Genomic DNA, 13,643 nt, shown 5'->3' with positions numbered 1-13,643 from the left:
GAGATCGCTTGCCTCTAGCAAGCAGAGTCCATCTGAGAAAATGCTGCTATCAATAAGCCATGCTTAACTAGGTTCTTTTGTGTCTAGAATAACTTCCCAGGCTCTCTCAGGCTTTATGTGGATGCAGTTATCCACGTGGGTGCCATTCTGTGGACTGAGGTTTCTGTCCTGCCTGGTTCCCGCAATCGTTAAATCCCAAAGAAATCACACAGAGGTCTACATTAGTTATAAACTGATTGGCCTAGTAGCTCAGACATCTTATTAACTCTTACAACTTATGTTAGCCCATTATTCTTGTCTATGTTAGCCATGTGGCTCTCAGTACCTTATTAGACAAGGCAGTTACATGTTTTTTATTATTATTATTTTTTTTTACTTATTTTTTTATTGGAAAAAAAATTCTGCCTCCTCCCAGCCTCCCGTTTCCCTCCCCCTCCTCCTGCCCTTCTCCCCTCCTCCCACTCCTCTCCCCCTCCCTCTCCAGTCCGAAGAGCAGTCAGGGTTCCCTGCCCTGTGGAAAGTCCAAGGTCCTCCCCCCTACATCCAGGTCTAGGAAGGTGAACATCTTAAGTAGCCATTTGGGGCTTTCTGAAGAATAATCTAATGTGGCATACTTTTGGTTTTGAATGCAAGCCAAAGTAACAAATAGCTAGAGAGAAGGGAAGAAAGTAGATGGCATGGCAAAGTGTCTAGGCGGAAATCTACCGGGGAGGCTGCTTTAAAGCATCCAGATGAAGTGAGTGCCCAGTAGAGTTCTGGCCATAGTGTCCATCAGATGAGATTCCAAGCCAAAAAAAAAATGCTGAGATAATGTCATCAGATCTACTGCTCACAAAATCCAATGAAACTGACTGGGGAAACTGAGGCAGTCAGCTGAAGGTTCCATGGCTGAAGTTCCAGGTTCTCATTTCTAAGGTAGACACTTTTATATGGTGAGATAAACAATACTAACTGTTGGAAATAGAGTACCTTCCAGCAGATTCCATGGTGTTTTCACTCTTGGTCTGTTTTGCTGTTCTCATTCCTCCCTATATAGAGTTAGGGAGTTTTTTGGGGGGTAGCCCATGCCCAGATAAAGGACTGGGGAGGATACTGAGATACATGTGCTTGGCTCTGAAATAGGAGGTGGAGAGCCAACTTCTAAAGGTACTCAGAAAACACATATACATGACTTACCGACATAACATACAGTACACTTCCTGGGTTTGACAGACGTGAAAAGCAGACAGAGCTGCAGTGTGAACTCAGGAGTCTGGATAGGAGTCCGTCCCTTCATGGTCTTGACACTTTGCATAAATGAATGTGCATCCGCATTGGCTGCCAAAGGCCTCTGGCAGTCCAAGACTCAGAAAGCTCTTGACTTTCTTCTAGATCTTTACAACTCTTGCTGGAAAATGCCCAAAGTCAAAAGAAGCCGGAAAGCTCCTCCAGATGGTTGGGAATTGATCGAACCAACACTGGATGAACTAGATCAAAAGATGAGAGAAGGTAAGTGGTAGTGTCCTAACTGGGTAGGTTGGATGTAGGAGGCTCAGGTGCCTCCAACGATAGACAGGCAACTGGGAGATGAGGCGCATTGCCAACTGGTCAAGTTCTGTTTACTTATCGACTCAGAATGCTCGAAAGTTCTGAAAAGGGATTATTAGTGTGCATATTTCTGAGAGAAAGATCGGGTGTCTTTTTCACTTTAAGTGTTGTCTTGGAGACAGGGTCTCACTGTATAAATTTTTTTCATTACTTTTGACACAGTGTTTCTACATAGATCAGTAGATCAGGCTGGCCCCGAGCTCATAGAGAGCTGTCTGCCTGTGCCTCCCTAGCACAGAAATTAAAGGTATAGCAAATGCCCAGCTTCCTCGCTCGCTCTCTCTCTCTTTTTCTCTCCTTCCTTCCTTTCTTTTTTTCTTTTAAGATTTATTTTACATTGGGGGGAAGAGGGTATATGCATGGGAGTACAGGAGGCTGGAAGAGAGTGTCAGATCCCCTAAAGCTGGTGATACAGGTAGTTGTAGCTACCCTGACGTGGGTACTGGGAATAGCCCCATTATAAAGCATCTTCTACCCCCCCCCCCCCACACCTTTTGAGATTCCTTGTAGTGGCCTGGGGCTTTGGAAATCTTTGTCCCTGGGTCCTTGCACCATGTAGCAGTTTCTGCACCACAACCCCACTGTGGAATCCTGGCAGTCAGCTTGTCTGTGGACATTTGATCTGACCTCAAGTATATGCTACCCTTTGGTGAGCACAGCTTGTCCTAGTTTGGTTGTGTTACTGTGATAAAAACACCCTGACCAAAAGCAACAAAGAGAAGGAAAGGGTTTATTTCGTTTACAATTCCAGGTTAGAGATCAGACTTACACCTGACTTCTCTATGGAAACTATGAAAGCCAGAAGGTCCTGGATAAAGGTTCTGCAGAAGCTAAGAGACCATGGATGCAAACCCAAACTACTATACCCAGCCAAGCTATCGTTCATTATCAATGGAGAAAACAAGACATTCCAGGATAAGAACAAATTTAAACAATACGTAGCCACAAATCCAGCCCTACAGAAAGTAATAGAAGGAAAATCGCAACCCAAGGAATCCAACACTGCCAACACTGCCTACAATAACCCAGGCATCTAATGACCCTTCACCAGCACATCTCAAAGAAGGGAGACACACAATCTCTACTACCAAAAGCAATAAGAATAACCGGAGTAAACAACCACTGGTCATTAATATCACTTAATATTAATGGGCTCAATTCACCTATAAAAAGGCACAGGCTAAAAGATTGGATATGAAAACAGGATCCAACATTCTGCTGTTTGCAAGAAACACATCTCAACCACAAAGAGAGGCACCTACTCAGAGTAAAGGGTTGGGAAAAGGTGTTTCAAGCAAATGGTCCTAAGAAAAAAGCAGTTCTGGCCATACTAATTTCTAACAAAACTGACTTCAAACTAAAATCAATCAGAAGAGACCGAGATGGTCACTTTATACTCATAACAGGAACAATTCATCAGGATGACGTCTCAATACTGAATATCTATGCCCCCGATATAAAAGCACCTACTTATGTAAAAGAAATATTACTAGAACTCAAGGCAGACATCAAACCACACACACTAGTAGTAGGAGACTTCAACACACCTCTCTCTACAAGGGACAGGTCAATCAGGCAGAAACCTAATAGAGAATAAAGAGAATTATTGGAGGTAATGAAGCAAATGGACTTAACAGACATCTATAGAACATTCCACCCAAATAGGAAAGAATATACCTTCTTATCTGCAGCTCATGGAACCTTCTCAAAAATTGACCACATACTCGGAAACAAAGGAAGCCTCCACAGATACAAAAAAAATCAGTGTCCACCTGTGTCTTATCAGCTCATCACGGATTAAAGTTAGAAGGCAACAACCACGTTGCCCCCAAAAAACCGACAAACTCATGGAAACTGAACAGTCAACTACTGAACCACACCTGGGTCAAGGAAGAAATCAAGAAAGAAATTAAAGTCTTCCTTGAATTTAATGAAAATAAAGGGACAACATATTCAAACCTATGGGACACAATGAAAGCAGTGCTAAGAGGAAAGTTCATAGCACTAAGTGCCCACTTAAAGAAAACGGAGAATGCATACATTGGGGACTTAACAACACACCTGAAAGCTCTAGAAAAAAAAGAAGCAGACGCGCCCAGCAGAAGTAGAAGACTGGAAATAATAAAACTGAGGGCTGAAATCAACAAAATAGAAACACAGAAAACAGTCCAAAGAATCAATGAAACAAAAAGCTGGTTCTTGGAGAAAATCAACAAGATCGACAAACCCCTATCCAAACTAATTAAACGGCAGAGAGAGAACACGCAAATAAATAAGATCAGAAATAAAAAGGGGGACATAACCACAGACACAGAGGAAATTCAGAGAATCATTAGATCTTACTACAAAAGCCTGTATGCCACAAAACTGGAAAATACAAAAGAAATGGACATTTTTTTAAATAAGTACCATATACCAAAGCTAAACCAAGACCAGGTGAATGATCTAAATAGACCGGTTACTCGCGAAGAATTAGAAATGGTTATCAAAAATCTCCCTTCGAAAAAAAGCCCCGGACCAGAGGGTTTCAATGCAGAATTCTACCAGAACTTCCAAGAAGAACTAATACCTATACTCCTTAATGTATTTCACAATATAGAAACAGAAGAGTCATTGCCAAATTCCTTTTATGAAGCTACAGTTACCCTGATACCAAAACCACACAAAGACCCAACCAAGAAAGAGAATTACAGACCTATCTCACTCATGAACATCGACGCAAAAATTCTCAATAAAATACTGGCAAACCGAATCCAAGAACACATAAGAAAAATTATCCATTATGATCAAGTAGGCTTCATCCCAGAGATGCAGGGATGGTTCAACATACGCAAATCTATCAATATGATCCACCATATAAATAAACTGAAAGAAAAAAACCATATGATCATTTCATTAGATGCTGAAAAAGCATTCGACAAAATTCAACACCCCTTTATGATAAAGGTCTTGGAGAGAATAGGGATACAAGGGTCCTACCTAAATATAATAAAAGCTATTTACAGCAAGCCATCAGCTAACATTAAATTAAATGGAGAAAAACTCAAAGCCATCCCACTAAAATCAGGAACACGACAAGGATGTCCACTCTCTCCATACCTCTTCAACATAGTGCTTGAAGTTCTAGCAATAGCAATAAGACAACATAAGGAGATCAAGGGGATTCGTATTGGAAAGGAAGAAGTTAAGCTTTCGTTATTTGCAGATGATATGATAGTATACATAAGCAACCCCAAAAATTCTACCAAAGAACTCCTACAGCTGATAAACACCTTTAGTAATGTGGCAGGATACAAGATCAACTCCAAAACATCAATTGCCTTCCTATACACTAAGGATAAGGAAGCAGAGAGGGAAATCAGAGAAGCATCACCTTTCACGATAGCCACAAATAGCATAAAATATCTTGGGGTAACTCTGACCAAGGAAGTGAAAGATCTATTTGACAAGAACTATAAGTCTTTGAAGAAAGAAATTGAAGAAGACACCAGAAAATGGAAAGACCTCCCTTGCTCTTGGATTGGGAGGATCAACATAGTAAAAATGGCAATTCTACCAAAAGCAATCTATAGATTCAATGCAATCCCCATCAAAATCCCATCAAAATTCTTCACAGATCTGGAGAAGACAATAATCAACTTTATATGGAAAAATAAAAAACCCAGGATAGGCAAAACAATCTTATACAATAAAGGATTGTCTGGAGGCATTACCATCCCTGACTTCAAACTCTATTACAGAGCTACAGTATTGAAAACAGCTTGGTATTGGCATAAAAACAGAGAAGTCGACCAATGGAATCAAATAGAAGACCCTGACTTTAACCCACAAACCTATGAACACCTGATTTTCGATAAAGGAGCTAAAAGTATACAATGGAAAAAAGAGAGCATCTTCAACAAATTGTGCTGGCAAAACTGGGTGTCAATCTGTAGAAGAATGAAAATAGATCCATATCTATCACCATGCACAAAACTCAAGTCCAAATGGATTAAAGACCTCAATATCAGTCCGAACACACTGAACCTGATAGAAGAGAAAGTGGGAAGTACTCTACAGCACATGGGCACAGGAGACCACTTCCTACGTATAACCCCAGCAGCACAGACACGAAGGGCATCATTGAATAAATGGGACCTCCTGAGGCTGAGAAGATTCTGTAAAGCAAAGGACACTGTCACTAAGACAAAAAGGCAACCCACTGACTGGGAGAAGATCTTCACCAACCCCGCAACTGACAAAGGTCTGATCTCCAAAATATATAAAGAACTCAAGAAACTAGACCGCAAAAGGCTAATCAACCCAATTATAAAATGGGGCACTGAGCTGAAAGAGAATTCTCAACAGAAGAAGTTCAAATGGCCAAAAGACACTTAAGGTCATGCTCAACTTCCTTAGCGATCAGGGAAATGCAAATCAAGACAACTTTAAGATACCACCTTACACCTGTCAGAATGGCTAAAATAAAAAACACCAATGATAGCCTTTGCTGGAGAGGCTGTGGAGAAAGGGGTACACTCACCCATTGCTGGTTGGAATGCAAACTTGTGCAACCACTCTGGAAAGCAGTGTTTCGTTTTCTCAGGAAATTCGGGATCAACCTACCCCCTGGATCCAGCAATACCACTCTTGGGAATATACCCAAGAGAGGCCCGATCATATGACAAAAGTATATGCTCAACTATGTTCATAGCAGCATTGTTTGTAATAGCCAGAACCTGGAAACAACTTAGATGCCCTTCAACGGAAGAATGGATGAAGAAAGTATGGAATATATACATATTAGAGTATTACTCAGCAGTAAAAAACAAGGACTTCTTGAATTTTGGATACAAATGGATGGAAATAGAAAACACTATCCTGAGTGAGGTAAGCCAGACCCAAAAAGAGGAACATGGGATGTACTCACTCATATTTGGTTTCTAGCCATAAATAAGGGACATTGAGCTTATAATTCATGTTCCTAGAGAAGCTAAATAAGAAGGTGAATCCAAAGACAAACACATAGGCATCTTCATGAATATTAACCTTCATCAGGCGATGAAAGGAGATAGAGACAGAGACCCACATGGGAGCACTGGACAGAAATCTCAAGGTCCAAATCAGGAGCAGAAGGAGACGGAGCACGAGCAAGGAACTCAGGACCACGAGGGGTGCACCCACACACTAAGACAATGGGGATGTTCTATTGGGAACTCACCAAGGCCAGCTGGCCTAGGTCTGAAAAAGACTGGGATAAATCCGGACTAGCTGAACATAGCGGACAATGAGGAATACTGAGAACTCAAGAACAATTGCAGTGGGTTTTTGATCCTACTGCACGTACTGGCTTTGTGGGAGCCTAGGCAGTTTGGATGCTCACCTTACGAGACCTGGATAGAGGTGGGCAGTCCTTGGGCTTCCCACAGTGCAGGGAACCCTGATTGCTCTTCGAGCAGATGAGGGAGGGGGACTTGATCGGGGGAGGGGGAGAGAAATGGGAAGCGGTTGCAGGGACGAGGCAGAAATCCTTAATAAATAAATAAATTAAAAAAAATAAAAGAAAATGGCCCCCAAAGGATGAGGCGTTAAAAAAAAAAAAAAACAATTCCAGGTTAGAGTCTATCATTGAGGGGATGTCAAGACTGGAACTAAAACACACACACCCATAGTCAAGAGCAGAGGACAGGGCTGGAGAAATAACTCAGTGATTGAGTACATGCAGCTCTTGCTAAGGACCCAGGTTCATTTCCCAACACCCACACATCTGCTCATGTGTTTATAACTCCGTTTACAGGGATCTAGCACCTCTTCTGACATCTATGGGCACTGGGGACATACAAACACTCATATATAAATTATCTAAGAAACTTTTTTTTAAAAAGTGGTATGCAGGAGGGGAGGGTTCAATGAGGAGCAGAAGGAGGGAGAACATGAGCAAAGAAGTCAGGACCACGAGGGGAGCACCCACCCACTGAGACAGTGGAGCTGATCTATTGGGAGCTCACCAAGGCCAGCTGGACTGTGACTGAAAAAGCATGTGATAAAACTTGACTCTCTGAGCATGGTGAACAATGAGGGCTGATGAGAACCCAAGGACAATGGCACGGGGTTTTGAACCTACATAATGTGCTGGCTTTGTGGGAGCCTAGCCAGTTTGGATGTTCACCTTCCTAGAATGGATGAAGGGGGGAGGACCTAGGACTTACCACAGGGCAGGGAACCCTGACTGCTCTTTGGACTGGAGAGGGAGGGGGAGAGGAGTGGGGGGAGGAGGAGAAGGGTGGGAGGAGGGGGAGAAGGGTGGGAGGAGGGGGAGGGAAATGGGAGGCTGGGAGGAGGAGGAAACTTTTTTTTTTCTCCTTTTCTCAATAAAAAAAAAGTGGTAAATGCACACATGGTGCTTGCTTACACAGAAGTTCAACTAGCTTTCTTCACTCTCAGACGTTCAGGATACACACACACACCAAGAATGGTGCCTCTATTCAGAGTAGATCTATCTCAGTTAGGCTAACTTGATCTAGCTCATTACTCAAATAAGGCCCCCTTAGGTGATTCTAAGTCTGCCAAGATGAATAAAAGACATCTTGCTGTAGGACTACTTGCTTGTTATTTGTGTGGTGTGAGAGTGGCTTTTGCACAAACGTGTACTACAGAGCATGGTAGAGGTTAGAGGACAACTTAGCGGAGTCAGTTCTCTCCACCCTGAGGATTCCAGCGATCAGCCTCATAGTAGTTTTTATCCCACCACCCTGAATTGCTATTTCATGTTTTTCTTCATGTGTACCATGTTTATGCCTAGTGTTTGCAAAGGCTGAAAGAGGAACGCTGGATCCCTGGAACTGGAGTTACAACATAAGCTGCCACCTGGGTGCTAGGAATTGAACCTGGGTTCTCTGCAAAAACAGCCAGTGCTCTTGACCACTGAGCCACCTTTCCAGCCCCCTTCAGATTGCTATTTAAAACAATCTTTGAAATACCTGTTTACAGCTGATCTGATCATTGCTATTGAGGTTATACCTATAGCAATAATTTCTAAGCCGCTGTTAACTTTGCTTTCTCTTTTCACAGCTGGTTGTGCCAGTTTCTGTTCAGTACTCAGAACTTGTAGTAGTCAAGCTTGCTATGTATGGGTCAAGAGATTTCTTGACACAACTCTGAAAGTAAAGGAAATTAGAGTGGGTGAAAAAGAGTCTGTATTCATCCTGCTTCAGTGTGTTCCTAAACTCATGGTAACTCTAGACATTCCCTAGCCCATTCTGCATTCTGCTAGAAGGGCTTGAGGATTTCAGTTTTGTCCACTCTTGTCATTGTCCGTTGTTTTCATTACTATCCCCACGGGTATAAAATAATCATAACTATAGTTAAGGAAGCAAACATGCTGCGTGCCATGCAGACTGACTGTCTCCTAAAATATATACATGCTTTCTTCTCTCCAGCTGAAACTGAACCCCATGAGGGAAAGAGAAAAGTGGAATCTCTGTGGCCCATTTTCAGAATCCATCACCAGAACACGCGATATATATTTGACCTGTTTTATAAGCGGAAAGCCATTAGTAGAAGTAAATGTGACTGGCTAAATACCTTGGCCTTTAAAAAGCTATTGTTACTCTGTTCATAAACCTATGGAGGCAAGTGCATCCCAAGGATTCAGCGTGGAGGATGTGGACAATCTTCAGGAACTGGTTCTCTCTTTTTGCCATGTGGGCCTGGGGGATTGAACTCAGGTCGTTAGGCCTGTATGAAAAGCATTCTTGGCCTCTGAGGAAACTTGCTGACCTTTTGTATTTGAATAGTTTTGAGATATATATATATATAGTGGTTCATAAAAAGGCCTTTAATCCCAGCAGTTTGGGAGGCAGAGGCAGGTGGTTGTCTGAATTCAAGGCTAGCTAGATCTACGTAGCAAATTGTAGGACAGCGAGGGGCTGCACAGAAAACCCTATCACAAAACAGGTGAAAAAGCTGAGTGCTGAGACCCATAGTTTCAGCACTTGGAAAGCCGAAGCAGGAAACTGTTAGGACTCCAGGGAAGCCTTGACTGTTGTGCAAGATTCTGACTCCAAAAACAAAACTAAAGACAATGGTTCTATTTTTGCAAACCCAGCAAGGATCAGTTTACTGATGGAGAAATTTTGTATGTTTTCTTTCTTTTTTTTTTTTATTGAGAAAAGGAGAAAAAAAAAAGTTTCCACCTCCTCCCAGCCTCCCATTTCCCTCTCCCTCCTCCCCCCCTACGCCCCCTCCTCCCACCCTTCTCCCCCTCCCCCCACTCCTTTCCCCCTCCCTCTCCAGTCCAAAGAGCAGTCAGGGTTTTCTGCCCTGTGGTAAGACCTAGGACCTCCCACCTCCGTCCATATCTAGGAAGGTGAACATCCAAACTGGCTAGGCTCCCACAAAGCCATCACATTATGTAGGATCAAACCCCCGTGCCATTGTCCTTTGCGTCTCATCAGCCCTCATAGTTCGCCATGTTCAGAGAGTCCAGTTTTATCCCATGCTTTTTCAGTCACAGTCCAGCTGGTCTTGGTGAGCTCTCAATAGATCAGCTCCACTGTCTCAGTGGGTGGGTGCATCCCTCGTGGTCCCTACTTCTTTGCTCATGTTCTCCCTCCTTCTGCTCCTCATTGGGACTTTGGGAGCTCAGTCCAGTGCTCCAGTGTGGGTCTCTGTCTCTATCTCCATCCATCACCAGATGAAGGTTCTATGATGATATGCAAGATATTCGTCAGTATTGCTCAAGGATAGGGTCATTTCAGGTTCCCTATTCTCAACTGCCCAAGGAACTAACTGGGGACCTCAGCTTGGGCACCTGGGAGCCCCTCTAGGGTCAGGTCTCTTGCCAACCCTAAAGTGGTTCCCTTAACTAAGAATTGTGGTTCCGTGCTCCCCTGTCCAACCTTCCTTTATCCCAATCCTCCTGCTTACCCAAGGCCCGACCTCCTTCCCTTCTAACTTTTCTCTCCCCATCTCCCCTTACCCCCAACCCACCCCACCCCAAGATCCCAATTTTCTCCCCGGCAATTTTGTCTACTTCCCTTAGCCAAGAGGATAACTATATGTTTTTCCTTGGGTTCCCCTTCTTACTTAGCTTCTTTAGATTCACCTATTGTAGACTCTGTGACACTTATTTATGGCTAGAAACCAATTATGAGTGAGTACATCCCATGTTCATCTTTTTGGGTCTGGGATACCTCACTCAGGATAGTGTTTTCTATTTCCATCCATTTGCATGCAAAATTCGAGAAGTCATTGTTTTTTACCGCTGAGTAGTACTCTAATGTGTAGATATTCCATACTTTCTTCATCCATTCTTCCATTGAAGGGCATCTAGGTTGTTTCCAGGTTCTGGCTATTACAAATAATACTGCTATGAACATAGTTGAACAAATGCTTTTGTCATATGATAGGGCATTTCTTGGGTATATTCCCAAGAGTGGTATTGCTGGGTCCAGGGGTAGGTTGATCCCGAATTTCCTAAGAAACCGAAACACTGACTTCCATAGTGGTTGCACAAGATTGCATTCCCACCAGCAATGGATGAGGGTACCCCTTCCTCCACAACCTCTCCAGCAAAGGTTATCGTTGGTGTTTTTGACTTTAGCCATTCTCACAGGTGTAAGATGATATCTCAAAGTTGTTTTGATTTGCATTTCCCTGATTGCTAAGGAAGTTGAGCATGACCTTAAGTGTCTTTTGGCCATTTGAACTTCTTCTGTTGAGAATTCTCTGTTCAGATCAGTGCCCCATTTTTTAATTGGGTTAATTAGCATTTTAAAGTCTAGTTTCTTGAGTTCTCAATATATTTTGGAGATCAGACCTTTGTCTGTTGCGGGGTTGGTGAAGATCTTCTCCCAGTCAGTAGGTTGCCTTTGTGTCTTAGTGACAGTGTCCTTTGCTTTGCAAAAGCTTCTCAGTTTTAGTAGGTCCCATTTATTCAATGTTGCTCTTAATGTCTGTGCTTCTGGGGTTATACATATGAAGCGATCTCCTGTGCCCATCTGTTGTAGGGTATTTCCCACTTTCTCTTCTATCCTTTTCAGTGTGTTCGGGCTGATATTGAGGTCTTTAATCCATTTGGACTTGAGTTTTGTGCACGGTGAAAGATGTGGGTCTATTTTCATTCTTCTACAGGTTGACATCCAGTTGTGCCAGCACCATTTGTTGAAGATTCTTTCTTTCTTCCATTGTATACTTTTAGCTCCTTTATCAAAAATGAGGTGTTCATAGGTTTGTGGGTTAAAATCCGGGTCTTCTATACAATTCCATTGGTCGACTTCTCTGTTTTTATGCCAGTACCACACTGTTTTCATTACTGTAGCTCTGTAATAGAGTTTGAAGTCAGGGATGGTAATGCCTCCAGAAGATCCTTTATTGTATAGGATTGTTTTGGCTATCCTGGGTTTTTTGTTTTTCCATATAAAGTTGATTATTGTCCTCTCCAGATCTGTGAAGAATTTTGATGGGATCTTGATGGGGATTGCATTGAATCTATAAATTGCCTTAGGTAGAATTGCCATTTTTACTATGTTGATCCTCCCAATCCAAGAGCAAGGTAGATCCATCCATTTTTTTGGTATCCTCTTCAATTTCTTTCTTCAATGCCTTAAAGTTCTTGTCAAATAGATCTTTCACTTCCTTGGTTAGATTTACCCAAAGATATTTTATGCTGTTTGTGGCTATCGTGAATGGTGAAGCTTCTCTGATTTCCCTCTCTGCTTCCCTATCCTTTGTGTATAAGAGGGCGACTGATTTTTTGGAGTTGATCTTGTATCCTGCCACATTACTAAAGCTGTTTATCAGCTGTAAAAGTTCTTTGGTGGAGTTTTGGGGGTCGCTTAAGTACACTATCATATCATCTGCGAATAACGAAAGTTTAACTTCTTCCTTTCCAATTCGAATCCCCTTGATCCCATTATGTTGTCTTATTGCTATTGCTAGAACTTCAAGTACTATATTGAAGAGGTATGGAGAGAGTGGACATCCTTGTCGTGTTCCTGAGTTAAGCGGGATGGCTTTGAGTTTCTCTCCGTTTAATTTGATGTTAGCTGTCGGCTTGCTGTATATAGCTTTTATTATATTTAGGTATGACCCTTGTATCCCTAATCTCTCCAAGACTTTTAACATAAATGGATGTTGAATTTTGTCGAATGCTTTTTCAGCATCTAATGAGATGATCATATGGTTATTTTCCTTCAGTTTATTTATATGCTGGATTACATTGATAGATTTTCGTATGTTGAACCAGCCCTGCATCTCAGGAATGAAGCCTACTTGATCATAATGGATAATTTTCCTAATGTGTTCTTGGATTCGGTTTGCCAGTATTTTGTTGAGGATTTTTGCGTCGATGTTCATGAGTGAGATTGGCCTGTAATTCTCTTTCCTGGTTGAGTCTTTGTGTGGTTTTGGTATCAGAGTAACTGTAGCTTCATGAAAGGAATTAGGTAATGACCCTTCTGTTTCTATATTGTGGAATACATTAAGGAGTATGGGTATTAGCTCTTCTTGGAAGTTCTGGTAGAATTCCGCATTGAAACCATCCGGTCCTGGGCTTTTTTTGGTAGGGAGGTTTTTGATAACAGCTTCTAATTCTTCGTGACCAACAGGTCTGTTTAGATTGTTCACCTGATCCTGGTGTGACTTTGGTATATGGTATTTATCTTAAAAAGTGTCCATTTCTTTTACATTTTCCAGTTTTGTGTTATACAGGCTTTTGTAATATGATCTGGTGATTCTCTGAATTTCCTCTGTGTCTGTGGTTATGTCCCCCTTTTCATTTCTGATCTTATTAATTTGCGTATTCTCTCTCTGCCATTTGATTAGTTTAGATAGGGGTTTATCAATCTTGTTGATTTTCTCCAGGAACCAGCTTTTTGTTTCATTGATTCTTTGGATTGTTTTCTGTGTTTCTATTTTGTTGATTTCAGCCCTCAGTTTGATTATTTCCAATCTTCTACTCCTCCTAGGTGAGTCTGCTTCTTTTTTTTCTAGAGTTTTCAGGTGGGCTGTTAAGTCTTCAATATGTGCTTTCTTTGTTTTCTTTAAGTGGGCACTTAGTGCGATGAACTTTCCTC

General features: G+C 42.0%; 1 protein-coding gene across 2 annotated transcripts in view; it reads left to right on the top strand.

Annotated features, from left to right (window-relative positions):
• Positions 1-1,356: 1,356 nt before the first annotated feature.
• The window catches only part of LOC121464913 (protein BUD31 homolog), a 20,602-nt gene continuing 8,315 nt past the window's right edge, over positions 1,357-13,643 (top strand). Inside the window, exons 1-2 of one of the 2 annotated variants that reach the window (XM_041678019.1) lie at positions 1,357-1,488; positions 9,006-9,128. In XM_041678019.1, the coding sequence (XP_041533953.1) occupies positions 1,395-1,488; positions 9,006-9,128 (217 nt within the window). In that variant the 5' untranslated portion in view covers positions 1,357-1,394. The remainder of the gene's footprint in view (positions 1,489-9,005; positions 9,129-13,643) is intronic. The other variant, XM_041678020.1, reaches the window with a different exon arrangement.

The sequence above is a fragment of the Microtus oregoni genome, unplaced genomic scaffold (genome assembly GCF_018167655.1).
Source record: "Microtus oregoni isolate MIOR12 unplaced genomic scaffold, Mior012 000029F_ref0000214, whole genome shotgun sequence".
Lineage (NCBI taxonomy): Eukaryota > Metazoa > Chordata > Mammalia > Rodentia > Cricetidae > Microtus > Microtus oregoni.
Note: the sequence above shows the minus strand (reverse complement) of the source record. Positions and strands in the feature narration are given on the sequence as shown.